The 13,738-nt window shown below is 45.3% G+C and overlaps 1 protein-coding gene across 1 annotated transcript in view; it reads left to right on the top strand.

Annotated features, from left to right (window-relative positions):
- The first annotated feature begins 11,518 nt into the window (after window positions 1-11,518).
- The window catches only part of PRDX4 (peroxiredoxin 4), a 21,093-nt gene continuing 18,873 nt past the window's right edge, over window positions 11,519-13,738 (top strand). Inside the window, exon 1 of the mRNA XM_019433556.2 lies at window positions 11,519-11,857. Coding sequence (XP_019289101.1) covers window positions 11,614-11,857 — 244 coding nt within the window. The 5' untranslated portion in view covers window positions 11,519-11,613. The remainder of the gene's footprint in view (window positions 11,858-13,738) is intronic.

The following is a 13,738-nucleotide window of genomic DNA, read 5'->3' as shown; positions in this document are numbered from 1 at the left end:
CACAAACCTGGCCAGAGTGGCCATCATAATAAAAGGGCATCATAACTTCGGGGACCACACATTCTAGACGAAACCTGTCATCTCACGCACAGAGATATACGAAGCCAAGGCCAGAGCCCAAATCCTCATTCCACTAAAAACATGAAAAAATTTAACATTTTGACACTTGAATACTTTAAAAAAGTAAAAGTGAAGAATGAGGCAAATGTGCCAGCTTCCCATGATTCTCACTCCACACATCAAAATGAAGACGGGGTAACAAAAGGGGACTTAACGACCTCAGTGCATGTTGCTCCCCACTTGTGGAGAACCTCTTCGAGGCTGCAGCTAAGTGCTTGTTCAGCCTGCAGCTCCATGCTCCGATGGGGGCAGGGCAGAAAGCCCCGTATCTCAACAGGCCCTGAGAGGATGAGGAAGCACCTCATGAGGAGGACGGCTGGAAGAGAGGACTCAAGTGCAACCTTTCAGAAAGCTTCCCTCATGGTGCCTGGACTCCCATAGGAAGAACAGCAGGAGCTAGAACTGCTCCTGCCAATACAGAAAGAAAGAGGCTGACGTTGGAGAGGACTGCACATCAGCCAGCTGCAGAAGAAAGACATGTATTTTCCAGAGTTCACCTGTAGACCGTGAAAAAGGAACAATAGCGGGCATTTTCTCCACCCTCATGAAGGGGGAACCGAGATTACGTCTCCCGTGCCTCAAGCAAATAACAGTTTCAGAAAGCTGGATGTATGTCCCCTGGAGTTAGGGGGACAGTGGGACAAGTGTGTGACACAGAAATTAACTTGAGAACCTGAGGCAGGGACCAACTGGGTCGGAAGATACAAGAGAGGACGGGCTTAGAGCAGACGGCACTTCTAACAGCTGCTGTAAGAACAGCTGTGTTTTCTACGGTCCACACACGTACTCTGCGAAAGGGAATCTCAAAAGTGAAACACCAAAGATGGGCACCTGGACAGACAGAAAACCCCGATACAAGAGAGGCCTAATGAAGCCTGGCTGTGCAGGGGGGTGTAACGTCCAGAGAGAAGCCACATCCCTGGGCCCTTTAGATAACGGGACCCAAGGCACTAGTATCTAACTCACACAGGGAAGGAAGACCTGTGGAGGGAAGGAAGACCTGCGGAGGAAAAGCCTGTGGTTTTCCGAAGTCAGTACGTGTACCCTGAGAAAGTGATAATAGTAAGCATTTTCTCCACTCTCATAAGGACCAAACAAAGATCACTTCCTCCTGACCTTAATCAAATAAAAGCAAATAAAAGCAAGCTTGAGAAAGCTGGACTCGTGTCTTCTTCAGTTAGCCAGATACCAGAACTAATGTCCGACTCGTGCAAGTAGGTCAGGAGTCAAGGGCTGGAGATGTCTGGCTAGAAGATATGATAAGAGGGCTGGACTGAATGCAAACTACAGTTCGTCCACATTCACAGGACTGTGACTTCCAAGGTCGACATGAGAACCCTATAAAAGTGAGTATACCAGGTTGTCTTAAAGGGAAGGCACCAAGGTAGAGAAGCCAGAGAAGTAGTGACCCCAACAGAAATGTGGGTTATTTCGTGGCCAGTTGGAGGAAAGGCACCTGATGAGGCAGGAGCCAGCAGTCTCAGGTCCCTTTAGGAAGCTCGAAATGTGTCCATGACGGCGTCAGCTCAGGATTTCACTGTTCACAGCCCCCAAACCACATTACAACTTTACAGACCAGGCCAAGGTGTGGTCTTCTCCACACACCTCTCTCCCTGGAGGTCACATCCAGAATGGTGATCAAGGAGTAGAGGGAGCAGATGAAGAGAGGAAAGGCAACAAGAAGTACTATATCTATCCTATTAACACATATGCACACATCATCGGCAGGATGACAAAATCCATGAAGGCACCGGTTGGTTTAGACAGAAATTCCCAGTATTCAGGAACATAGCATTTTGACTGTTATAGTACACTGTGCTTCTAGCTGTTTGGAAGTGACCACAGGATGGTTGCTTATTTAAGAGTTAACAGTTGGCTATCGGACCTTCTGGAAATTTTCTCCCAGACTAGGGAAGAACATATCCCCAAGGGACTTTTCATGCATAAGTAGGAGAAGAAAAAAGTTACTTTCTCTTTACACTTGTCAAATGATACTCAACAAACTTTTGACAAAGACCTATTCTAGAAGAAAGCCCGTGTTTTGGAAAAGTTTCTGCTTTCCCTCCAACAACTGTAGGACAACAATATCAAAAAAGTGTCTCAAAAAAGAAACACTTGGAAAGCTCTGTGCAAATTTGAATAGATAACCTTAGAAAAAGTCACCTCATCTGAGAAAAAGGAACTTCACAACTATGTTGCTCAAATAAAAGCATCCCATTTCGGCCTACAGGACATCACCTATATTTTCCCAACAGCATATTATGGCCTTAGCCTCCAAGTGGAAGGAATTAAAAATCCTGTGGGATCAATCTGTCAAAAGCTTCTGAAAGCTCAAGAGCTTGGGCCAGGGGCCCACATGAAGACAGGTCACTTCAAGGCACCTTCACTGCCATGTGCTCAAACTTGGGCTCAGGCTTCCTGGCCTGGCGAGGAACCCACAGAGCCTGCAGGACTGACGTGATGCTATACAAACTGCAAAAGGAACATAAAGGTGAGAAGCTAGTGTTCACCAAAACAAAGCACTGCCTACAATGGCCAGCCAGATGAGTAGATCCCTGAAGCTGCAGTGAACTCAACAACCAGAAAATACTGAGACTTTTTAATGGGCCTTTAAATTTAGAAAACAGTCCCCCTGAGAGAACCCAAAAGGCTAAACACTGAGGCTTGAAAGTGCAGAGACAACATCACAACGGGGATATTCCGATATGGACATTTTCGCTGAGAGATATATGAAGGCAGTCACATATGTGAGGGGTCTCCATGCACCCTGAAAACTCCTACAAGGATGGGACAAAGGGATACTGCCTTCCCTCACTTTACCCCAACATGACTTCCCACTACCCTCTGTGCCCCCAGTTTTCTCTCCTTCTCTGCCATACTGCAACCTTGCGTTCACGTCAGTTTCTTCAGTATGACACTGACAGCATAAGCAACCAAAGTAAAAGTAATTGAACCGGAAATTATCAAAATTTTTAAAATTTTATGTCCAAGAACAGTATCAAAAAGGGAAGACAAACCACAAAATAAGAAAAACTATTTGTAAATTGTATCTGATAACGTTGTAGTACCTAGAATAAACAAAGAACTCTTAAAAGTCTATGAACAAAAGACAACCCAAATAAACAATGGGCATTTCTCCAAAAAAGATACACAAATGGCCAAAATGCACATGAAAAGATGCTTGACCTCATTAAGTCATTAGGCAAATACAAATCAAAACCACAATGAGATACCACTTCACACACAACAGGATGGCTATCATCATGCACACGGACAATAACAAGTGTTGGCAAGGATTTGGGGAAATCAGAATCCTTGTACATTACTAGCATGTGATGGGGATGCTGCTGCGGAAAGCACTGTAACGGGTCCTTAAAAAAGCCAAACAGAGTCACCATACGGTCCAGCAATTCCAGTATAGACACACACCAAGACAACTGAAAAATATGTCCACACAAAAACTTATCCTCAAATGTTCATGGCAGCATTATTCACAATAGGCCAAAAGTGGAAACAACCCAAATGTCCATCAGCTGAAGAATGGATAAACAAATTAGCTTTACTATGAAATATTATTCACCTATAAAAAGGAGTGAAGGCAGAGGAAAGAGGATTTTTAGAGTACCAAAAGTACTCTGTACGATACTATAATGATAGATATATGTCATTCATTTCTCCAAACCCACAGATTGTACAACACCAAGCATGTACCCTAAGGTGAACTATGGACTTTGGGTGATTAACGACGAGTCGATACAGGTTCATCCTCACCAAAAAATGTACCATTCTGGTGAGCAACATTGATAATGAGGGAGGCTACGCATGTGTGGGGACAGGGGGCATATGAGCAATCTCTGTACCTTCCTCTCAATTTCATATTAAACCTAGAACTACTCTAACAAAAAGTCTTTTTTAAAAAAGAAATGAATGGGGGCAGCTGGGTGGCTCAGTAGGTTGAGTATCCGACTTAGCTCAGGTCATGATCTCACAGTTCGTGAGTTCAAGCCGCACGTCGGGCTCTATGCGGACAGCTCAGAGCCTGGAGCCTGCTTTGGATTCTGTATCTCCCTCTGCCCTCCCCTGTTCACGCTCTCCCTCTCTATCAAAAATAAATAAGCATTAACAAAAAAAGGAATGAATGACTGACTCGTGCTGCAACATGGATCAACCTTGGAAACTTTATGATATATATGTGAAAGAAGTCATTCACAAAAGATTGCACATCATAAGATTCTATTTATAGCAAATGCCCACAACAGGGAAATCCTTAGAGTCAGATAATAGATTAGTTGTTGTCAGGTGATGCACTAGAGTGAGGGAACTAAGAGTGATTGTTAAAAGATATGGGGTAGCACTTTGAGGTAACAGAAATGTTCTAGAATAAGATAGTGGAAACAGCTGTGTAACAATGAATATACTAAAAATCACTGTATGGATGTGAGCTGTGTTTCAAAAAATGGCAAAATTTTTTGAAAACAGCAATGAAGATTCATCAAACTCACTGTTTGTGCAGGTCACAAATTCAGGCACTGCTGAGCTGAGTGCTTCTGGCCCAGGGCACAGCACGAGGCTATGGTCAAGATGTCACCAGGGCTGCAGTCATCAGAATCGACTGGAGCTGGAAGATTTGGTTCCAAGGCGGTGCAGTGACAAGGCTGGCATGGTGGTGCCAGAAGTTCGTGGGAGGCCCAGTTTCTTCCCATTGGCTTCTCCACAGGCTGCTTGAGTGTCCTCATGACTTGGTGCATGACTTCTCCTAGAATGAAAGAGGGACAAATGTTGCTACCTCAAGCAAATGACAAAGGTTTCAGAAATCTTGTGTCTCCTGTAGGTTGAAGATGAGAGGAACTAGTGTCTGACTCACACAAGTAAAGTCCAGAGGCTGTGGCTGGACTGTCCTTAGCAGATGGGACAATAAAATGACAACCTTAGATGTAAACTGAACTGTCAGAAAATGCAGAAAAACCTATGTTTCTAGGGAACAGATGTGGACCCCACAAAAGACAGCGGCCTGATACTGTCTTAAAAGGAAAAGCAGCCAAGGGGCTACCCAACACAGGGGTGGGTCACAAAAGACCTAGGAACCGAGGGGGTGTCTAAGTGGCTATGCAGAGGAAAGACACTCAGTGTGGCAGGGCTTGCACTGTGAGGTCCCTCAAGGAACCTGCAACTGTCCAACGGTGTCAGACAGGGATTTCCTCCAACATCACGGAGCTCCAGCCCATATCACAACTTTGCCAACCATGAGAAGGCATGCCTTTCTCCCACAGTCCTCATACTCTCTGGGCCCCAGTCACAGATCAGAAATAGTGTGTGGTCATATATGCGTTCAGGGCACTCACGTGACCATGGACTCAGGTCTGTGAGTACCATTGGAATTTTAGCTCGATGATAGCAGGGACACATCTGTTTTGTTACTGCTGTCTCCCAATGACAGTGTATGGCACATAGTAGGTGCTCAAAAAATATTTTTGAGCCGTACCTCAAAAATATACAAAATAACTCAAAAATAATCAAATACCACCTATAAATCTCTTAGAAGGAAACATAGGTGTAAAAAAGATAGATAAATTGGACTTCATCAAAATTAAAACCTTTTGCATCAAAGGTTACTGTCAAGAAAGTAGAAAGACAACCCACAGAATGGAAGAAAATATTTGCTAATGTCTGAAAAGGGTTGATCATCCAGAATATATAAACACTTATAACTCAACAGCAGAAAGAAAACCCACCCAATTACAAAATGAGCAAGGGATTTCAATAGACATTTCTCCAAAGACTATGCACAAATCCCCAATAAGCACCTGAAAGGGTACTGAACATCTTTAGTCATTTGGTCAGTGCCAATCAAAACCACCATGAGATACTGCTTCACACACAATAGGAGGACTATAACCAAAACAATGTACAATACCAGCTGTTGAGTAGGATGTGGAGAAACCAGATCCCTCACACATTGCTGGTATAAATGTAAAATGGTACAGCTTCTTTAGAAAACGCTTTGACAGTTCCTCAAAAAGCTCAACATAGAGTTCCCATATAGCCCAGCAATCCAGTCTTAAACGTATACCCAAGATAAGGGAAAACATATGTTCACACAAAAACTTGTACAAGAATGTTCACAGCACCATCATCCCTAATAGTCTAAAAGTATGAACAACCAGGGTGCCTGGCTGGCTCAGTGAGTAGAGCATGCGACTCTTGACCTCAGGTACTTCATGCCCCATGTTGGGTGTAGAGATTTAAGTAAATAAACGAATGAATGAATGAATGAATGAATGAATGTATAAACAACCTAAAAACCCAACAATTTATGAATGGGGAAACAAAATTAGTACATCCATACAATGGAATATTGTTCAGCCATTAAAAGGAATGAAGTATCAATGCACGCTACAACACAGAAACCATTAAACTTTGTCGCAAACCATGAGTCTGGAGTTCTCTCTTGTCTAGCAAGAGAGCGGACACAGCACTGAATATGAGAGAAGCTAATGTCCAGGGGGAGACAAGAGCCCCGAGCAGGGGTTTCATCTCCATGTTTATTGAGCTCACAAGATATTACCCACGGGCGACTGTGAAGAAAACAAGATCTTACACACGTGAACATGGAGAAAACAATCAACAATAATCATTTACTTGCGTGTGTAAGAAGCAAAGGGTCTGGGGGCGCAAGTGGAGTTTGTGATCAAAGTGCAATAGTATATTGGCATCATATGGAAAGTACTCATGATCCCATTACAATATCTCACTAGCTAACCTCGGGCACTTTCGCCCAGTGGTGGCGGCTTTCCGCCCTAAGCTTTTTTTCTAAACTGTTTATGTAAGTAGAACCTATTTCCCCACAAAGCTTAAGAAGCCACACACAAAAAGATAAATATTATGTGCTTCTACTTATATGAGGCACCTGGAATAGTCAAATTCAGAGACCAAAAGTAGAATGGTGGTTTCCAGGGCCTGAAGGGAGGAGAGAATGGAGACTTATTGTTTAATCGGTATAGTTTCAATTTGGGAAGATGAAAAAATCTGAAGGCTACTGACGAATGCATAACAATGTGAATGTACTTACTGTCACTGAACTATACACTAAAAAATGGTTAAAATGGTATTGTTATGTATATTTTACCACAAGAAAAAAGGAATGAGGTACCAATATACGCCACAACACAGATGAACCTTGAAAGCATTATACTTAAGTGAAAGAAGCCAGAAGCAAAGGGACACATATTGTAAGATTCTATTTATATGAATAAGAAATGTCCAGAACAGGCAAATCTGTAAAGAGCAGAAGCAGATTAGTCATCACCAGGGGCTAGAGGGAAGGGAGTAATTGACTGCTAAGAGCTTAAAGTTTCTTTTGGGGGGTGATGGAAATGTTCTGGAATTAAATAGTGGTAAGCCCTACTACAAAGCAGTAATCATCAAGACAGTACGGGGTGCCCGGGTGGCTCAGTCAGTTGAGCATCTGACTTCAGCTCAGGTCATGATCTGAGCGGTCTGTGAGTTCAAGCCCTGCATCGGGCTCTGTGCTAACAGCTCAGAGACTGGAGCCTGTTTTGGATTCTGTGTCTCCCTCTCTCTCTGCCCCTCCCCCACTCATGCGCTGTCTCTCTCTCTCTGTCAAAAATAAACATTAAAAAAAAATTTTTAAAAAGAAGTATGGTATTGGCACAAAAACAGACACATAGACCGATGGAATAGAATAGAGGCCCCAGAACTGGACCCACAAATGTATGGCCAATTAATCATTGACAAAGCAGGAAAGAGCATCCAATGGGAAATAGTGGTGAGCACAGAGCACAACATGATGGCTATACTAACAACCACTGAATTACACATTTTAAAATGATAAATTACATGTTTTATGAATTTTATCTCAAAAGTAATTTGGACAAAAAGTCTTCCACTAGAATGAGCAATCTAAGCACAGGACTGAAACTATCCTCTTTATGACTGAGCCTAAGAAATCACAAAGCATTCCTCCTGTCATATCCATAAGAAGTGAGTCCTAAGTCTAGCCCACATCCCTAATCAGGTTTTACATTTATATCATAAAACTCATAGCATAGCAGTTTCACAACATGGGAAAGGTATTAATGCCTCCCATCTGCAGATGAAACTCAGGCTCAGAGAGGTTACATACATTTCCCAAGGCCACAAGGCCAATAGGTGGCAGAGTTCCGACAGGAACCTAGACTCGGCTGACTCCACAATCTGTGCCCTTGCCCTCCATCAATGGTGGTTCTTAACCAGACATACCACCTGTGAAACCCTAGATGACTTGGACCCCCCCACACACAAAGGACCTCTTAAATAAACATTTCTAGGGCTTGGTCAGTACACTTGGATGTTTTTAAGCTCCCCAAGTGTTTCTGAGATGCATTCTATATATAGAACCACCCCCTCTGTGCCTGATGGGTTTTGTCTTATTAATCTGGACAGTTGACTCCAGCTGGATGGTCAGTGCCTTGGGGGCAAGGCCCCCACCTCCAGCTCCTTTGTGACTGCCACTGTGACAGCATAGTGTCTGCCTACAAGAGGCAGGCAGGCAGGAAACATCATTGGACAGGGCAAGTGACACCCAGAATGCCAGTTGCCAAGGGATTCCAGTGAAACTAAGAGGAGCACAGCTGGTGCCTGAGAGCTGGCCGACCTGGCCACTCTCTCCAGTGGGCAGGAGGTTCGCTGGGGCCCACTTGGTGGGCAGCCCCTACTGTCAACTGGGGCGCCTCAGCTCAGCCCAGAGCAGAGGTGCCAGGGCATAACACTCAAGTTTCCTCTCCCAGTTCTCAAACTAAGAGGCCCAACTTAGGGCCTAGAATTTTCTGAGGCTTGTTGGCTGATTAGCAGTCAACATGGATCACCGAAGCCGACCTCGGGGCATAGGCCTGAGCCGAATCCCTGGGAATCAGTCCCGAACCCCTCGGGCCCCACTCCCCTTCCATGTGGAACAGGAGGTCAGGGAAGGAGAATGGGAACAACGAGAGCAACCTCATCAAAGGACTCCTGTCCACGGGCCGTCCGAAAGTCAAGACTTGCCAGACAACGTCATGGGTAAGGACAAGCTTCCCCAGACCCCCACCTCAGAAAAGGGAGGTGGCTTCATATTTTCCTCCTTTGCCCACAGGAAAGGGGTGTTGGGAAACAAAAACCAAAGCATACAATGGGCAGGACTGGGGTGAGAGAGGAGTCTGAAAGGGAAGGTTTCCTATCTGCCTCAAAGGGTTGTCACGAGGAGCAAAGATATAATATGTGAAAGGAACTGGAAACCAAGGCAGTTAGGAATAGTAGGTGTCATTTAGAAAATCAAGTGCTGTGCTCACTTTGGCAGCACACATACTAGTAAGTCAAGTGCTCACAAGAGTGCCAGGTGCCTTGGGAAACAGATGAATTCGTCATCAATTTCAACTCCAGGGAGCTGACAGTCTAGGAGAGGAAAGACAAACTGTTAGGATGGCTTCTGTGAGATTCAGAAGGATGACAAGAGTTCACAGGAAGACAGGACTCACAGGGGGCATAAGGGCTGCCAGTGGCCCCTGTCTTTCTGGTATACCTCGTGTCTCCTCCCCCCAGTTCTCACTTACCATCCTAGCAAATGGGTGAGTGATGGGGTTAATTGTCAGAGGATGGAACAACGCTGTGCTGGGAGAAAGGGTTCTCTGGGAACTTACCAAGTCTTAATTTTTAAAAATTATACACACCTTGAGACAAGCTTAAGTCACCTCTGTGCCCTTCCTGCTGAAAGAGTGCCTTTCCCACTGGAAAAGAATAAATAGTCTCGAGATACTGCTTTTCAGGTTAGACCTTTCTTCAAGTTTTCCCAGGACTTAAAAGGGATACAACAGGAGAGGGGAGTGATCACTATTCACCCAGCTCACTGCAAGGAAAAGGAAAGTAAATGTCTGTTAAAGGTATAAAATGCAAGCCATTCCAAAGCAGAATGGCTCATTTCAGCTTTTGGTGAGGAGACAGGATGGCACGCGGTAGCGAAGCTTTGTGGGTTAGGTGGGTGCCAAAGGATGAGGATCTAAAACAGCGCTGACTGCAGAAGACCAGTCACCAGCTCACCAATGGTGGGAGACCATCTCCAGCGAAGCTTTCCGAAGACCTGGGCCTGCATGGATGAGCAATGCTGAAGGCAGGCGGGAAGGAGGGCAGGAAGACGGGAGACCACCCACCATGGACGCCACAAAGCAATCTTCCTGGAGTTGGGCACCACGTGGCAGCCGAGGCCTGCCCCAGAGCACAAGCGCAAACACCCGCGGGAGTGCGGGGGGGGGGGGGGGGGGGGGGGGGGGGGGGCGGGAGAAGGGGAGGGGCGGACAGGGGCAAGGGAAGGGACTGGGGGCCTGAAGAAGCAGCGGAGGGAGTAGGATGCCAGGAACCTTTAGCCCTATTCCCATCAAACTCAAACTCTTCCGAGGTATATAATAGGCTGGACTGGGGGTAAGGCTTGAGTTTGGAAAAATTAGGTTTCCTATCTGCCTCAAAGGACTGTCACAAGTAGCAGCTATAATATGCTAAAGCATCTGAAAACTAAGACTGTTGGGAACATTAGGGGTCATTTAGAAAATCAAGCGCTTACAATAGCAAATGGTCGCAGAGTGCCAGGTGCCTTGGGAAACAAAAGATGAATTAAACATCGATTTCAACCCCAGGGAGCTTGACAGTCAAACAGAGGCAAAACACGGTGACTTCTGCGGGTTTCAGAAAGATGCCAAGAGTTCGCAGGAAAATAGACGGGATCCTCCTGTAATATGATGGGGTAATTATCAGAAGACGGAACAACACTGTGCTGGGAGAAAAGTCTGCTTTTCTGGGAACTTTTCAAGTCTTAATTTAAAAACAAAACAAAACACCTTTGAGACAAGTTTAAGTCACCAAACCTCCGGTTTGCCCTTTCCTGCTTGAGAAGAGTAAAAGGCTAGATCTCTCTTCTCCAAGTTTTCTGGGGACTTAAAAGTGCTGCAGCTAGAGTGGCTAGTCATGGCACTTTTCACAAACCCATCACTTCAAGGGAAAACCAAGTAACTGTTCGAAGTATAAAATGCGAGCCATTCAAAGGCAGATAGGTTAGTTTCACTTTAGAGTGGTATGTGACGGTGAGGCTCTGTGAAAGAGATGGGCGTGGAAGGATATAGAAAACTGTACCGCAGGGGAGGGGGGCAGTGGCGCTTCAGGACCCTCACGCACGACGCCTCCGAGCGGCCTTGGTGCACAGAGTTGGGCTAAGTAAGCTCTCGGCCCGGCCCGCCCTGGGGCGCAGGCGCAAACGCCGGCTGGGGGCGAGTAGGCGGGGCTGGAGCCCACGTGGCGGGGGGCGAGGGGTGGGGGAGCGGGGAATAGGGCGGGTGCAGGGGGGCGGGAGGGGCGGAGCAGGTCTCGCGAGGCCGCGCCCCGACTCACGCGGGCGTCCGGCGCGGATTGTAGCCGCCTGGCGGCGGGGATAAGTCGCGCTCGCGCCTAGGGACGTGTGTTTGCGCTCGCGTGGTCATGGAGGCGCTGCCGCCGCCGCTAGCCACGACCACTCCGGCCTCTGGCCGGAGCCGAAGACTGCTCATGCTGCCCCTGCTGTTCTTCTTGCTGCCAGCCGGAGCTCTGCGGGCTTGGGAGGCAGAGGAGAGGCCCCGAACCCGCGAAGAAGAGTGTCACTTCTACGCGGGTGGACAAGTGTACCCAGGGGAGACGTCCCGGGTTTCGGCCGCTGATCACTCCCTGCACCTCAGCAAAGCCAAGAGTAAGTGGTGCCCCGCCAGGGGGGAGGGTAACGGGTGGCACAGGAAAGCGGGAGGTGGAGAGGGCCTGGAGACACGTGCACCCGTGTTTCGGCTGCCACCTGGGGGCCTGGCTTGGGCGGCACCCTCTAGGTGGCCTTAGGTCCCCAGGCGGGCCTGCCTCCCTGGGGGAGGGGGGACGGAGAGGGGTTCCCCGAATCAGATTTTGGAAGAAGTGGTGGTTACCCCAAAGCCGCAGATGAGGGAAGGAGGGGTGCCGAGTTTGTAGGCATCAGGATGTTGTGCAAACTGAAACGCTTCCTCAAACATCGAAAAGTGCCAGCAGCACATCGTGTCTATTTTCAAGCACTATTTCAGGGAAGAATATATTGAGAAGTTGAATAATGGTTCGCAGAAAGTTTAAACAGAAAAGTGACTAACCAAAATGCACAGGAGGGCAAAACTTTCCTTTTTCTTTCTTCTTCTGTTACTGCATCTTATAAAGGATATTAAAACCCACCTTCCCCAAAACCTGTATAGTTAATGGGTATTCTTTGTTTCTCAGAAATGAAGAGCTTGTTACAGGGTGTACTTTGGAGGTTCTTTGTAGGAAAACGGAAAAACCGAGGTTGGAAGTAATGCGTTTGGGTTGATGATAAACCACGTGGCAAATTTGTGTCCTGCCAGTTTGGCTTTTGATTATTTGTATTTCTGTCCAGTGTACACAACTAATGACCACTTTCAGGAAGGACACGTCAGACTAAATAGATACTGAGAAAGTTGTGGCCTGCTGCATCTGGATGTTAAGACTGGCCAAAAAGAAGTGGCCAGGAGTTAAAGGATAAAGACTATGGCTTGCTTTTAAATAACCAGTTTTTACTATGGATCATTTGGCAATTCTGTAGATGTATATTTGGTTCCGTTACAGTCTGTTTCATGCCTGTATTCAGTGACAAAAGTAAAGCTTCACGATTACGAATCCCCAGTGTAAAACGGGATGTTGTTTTGACTTAGGATGGAGTGGGAGTGAGAACTGAGAAAAACTATTTTGCCTTCTTACCCATTTGCAGTTCTTTCCTACTGAAAGTTAACAAAGGTACTTTTAGATTTTTATTTTTAAAAAGCCAGTCTTGCACTTTTAAAAATCAAAGTATTTACAAGTCCTGTTGCTTTTACTTGGTTTGGGAAGGTATTTTGAAATATGTCAGTCAGTTAAGTATTTAGTGGCATTACGTAAATTTCCCATAAGAAACAAATCCCATCAAGGTCTGCTCATAGAAGCAAATAAATGGTAATAATAGATTTCTCTTTCCCTTTAAATAGATTTACTTTTTCAAAGTTTAGATGTTTGCCACATTTCCGTGTCACATGTAGGGTTGAGGACTTTTACTCATAAAAGAATATTATAGAGCCATTAAATTTTAAAAATTTTTGAATTAATTTCAGTAACATGAAAAGCCTTTCATGACTTACTTACTATTCCCACCCTTTTTAATTTTAATTCCAGTGTAGTTAACATACAGAGTTATATGTTTTCGGTGTACAATACCGTGATTCAACACTTTCCATATATTACTCAGTTCTCATTGCTGGTCCCTTTTTAAAATCAGGTGCAACATGATCCAAATTTGTGTGTTTAAAAAAGAATGGAAAAAAACATATCAAAATGTTAACAGTAGTTAAATTGATGGGGGATATGGGAAGAAGGAATTTAAACGTTCTTCTTTACTGCTCTGCATTTGCCAGATTCTTTGTTAACTCTGCCGTTTATATTCTGGACAGTTTTTGTTTTTTAACAAATACAAGGGGTTGCTTTGGGAATTCCATTTATAGATCTTAATAAAGTAATTGCAGTCTTTTTGCCCTAGAAATTGATGAGTTTTTTTCTTTTGAACAGAACTTTC

Source organism: Panthera pardus, unplaced genomic scaffold (assembly GCF_024362965.1).
Source record: "Panthera pardus isolate Hobbes unplaced genomic scaffold, ASM2436296v1 HiC_scaffold_27, whole genome shotgun sequence".
NCBI classification, from domain to species: Eukaryota; Metazoa; Chordata; class Mammalia; order Carnivora; family Felidae; genus Panthera; species Panthera pardus.
The sequence above is the reverse complement of the archived record's forward strand: the minus strand, read 5'-3'. Positions and strand labels throughout refer to the sequence as shown.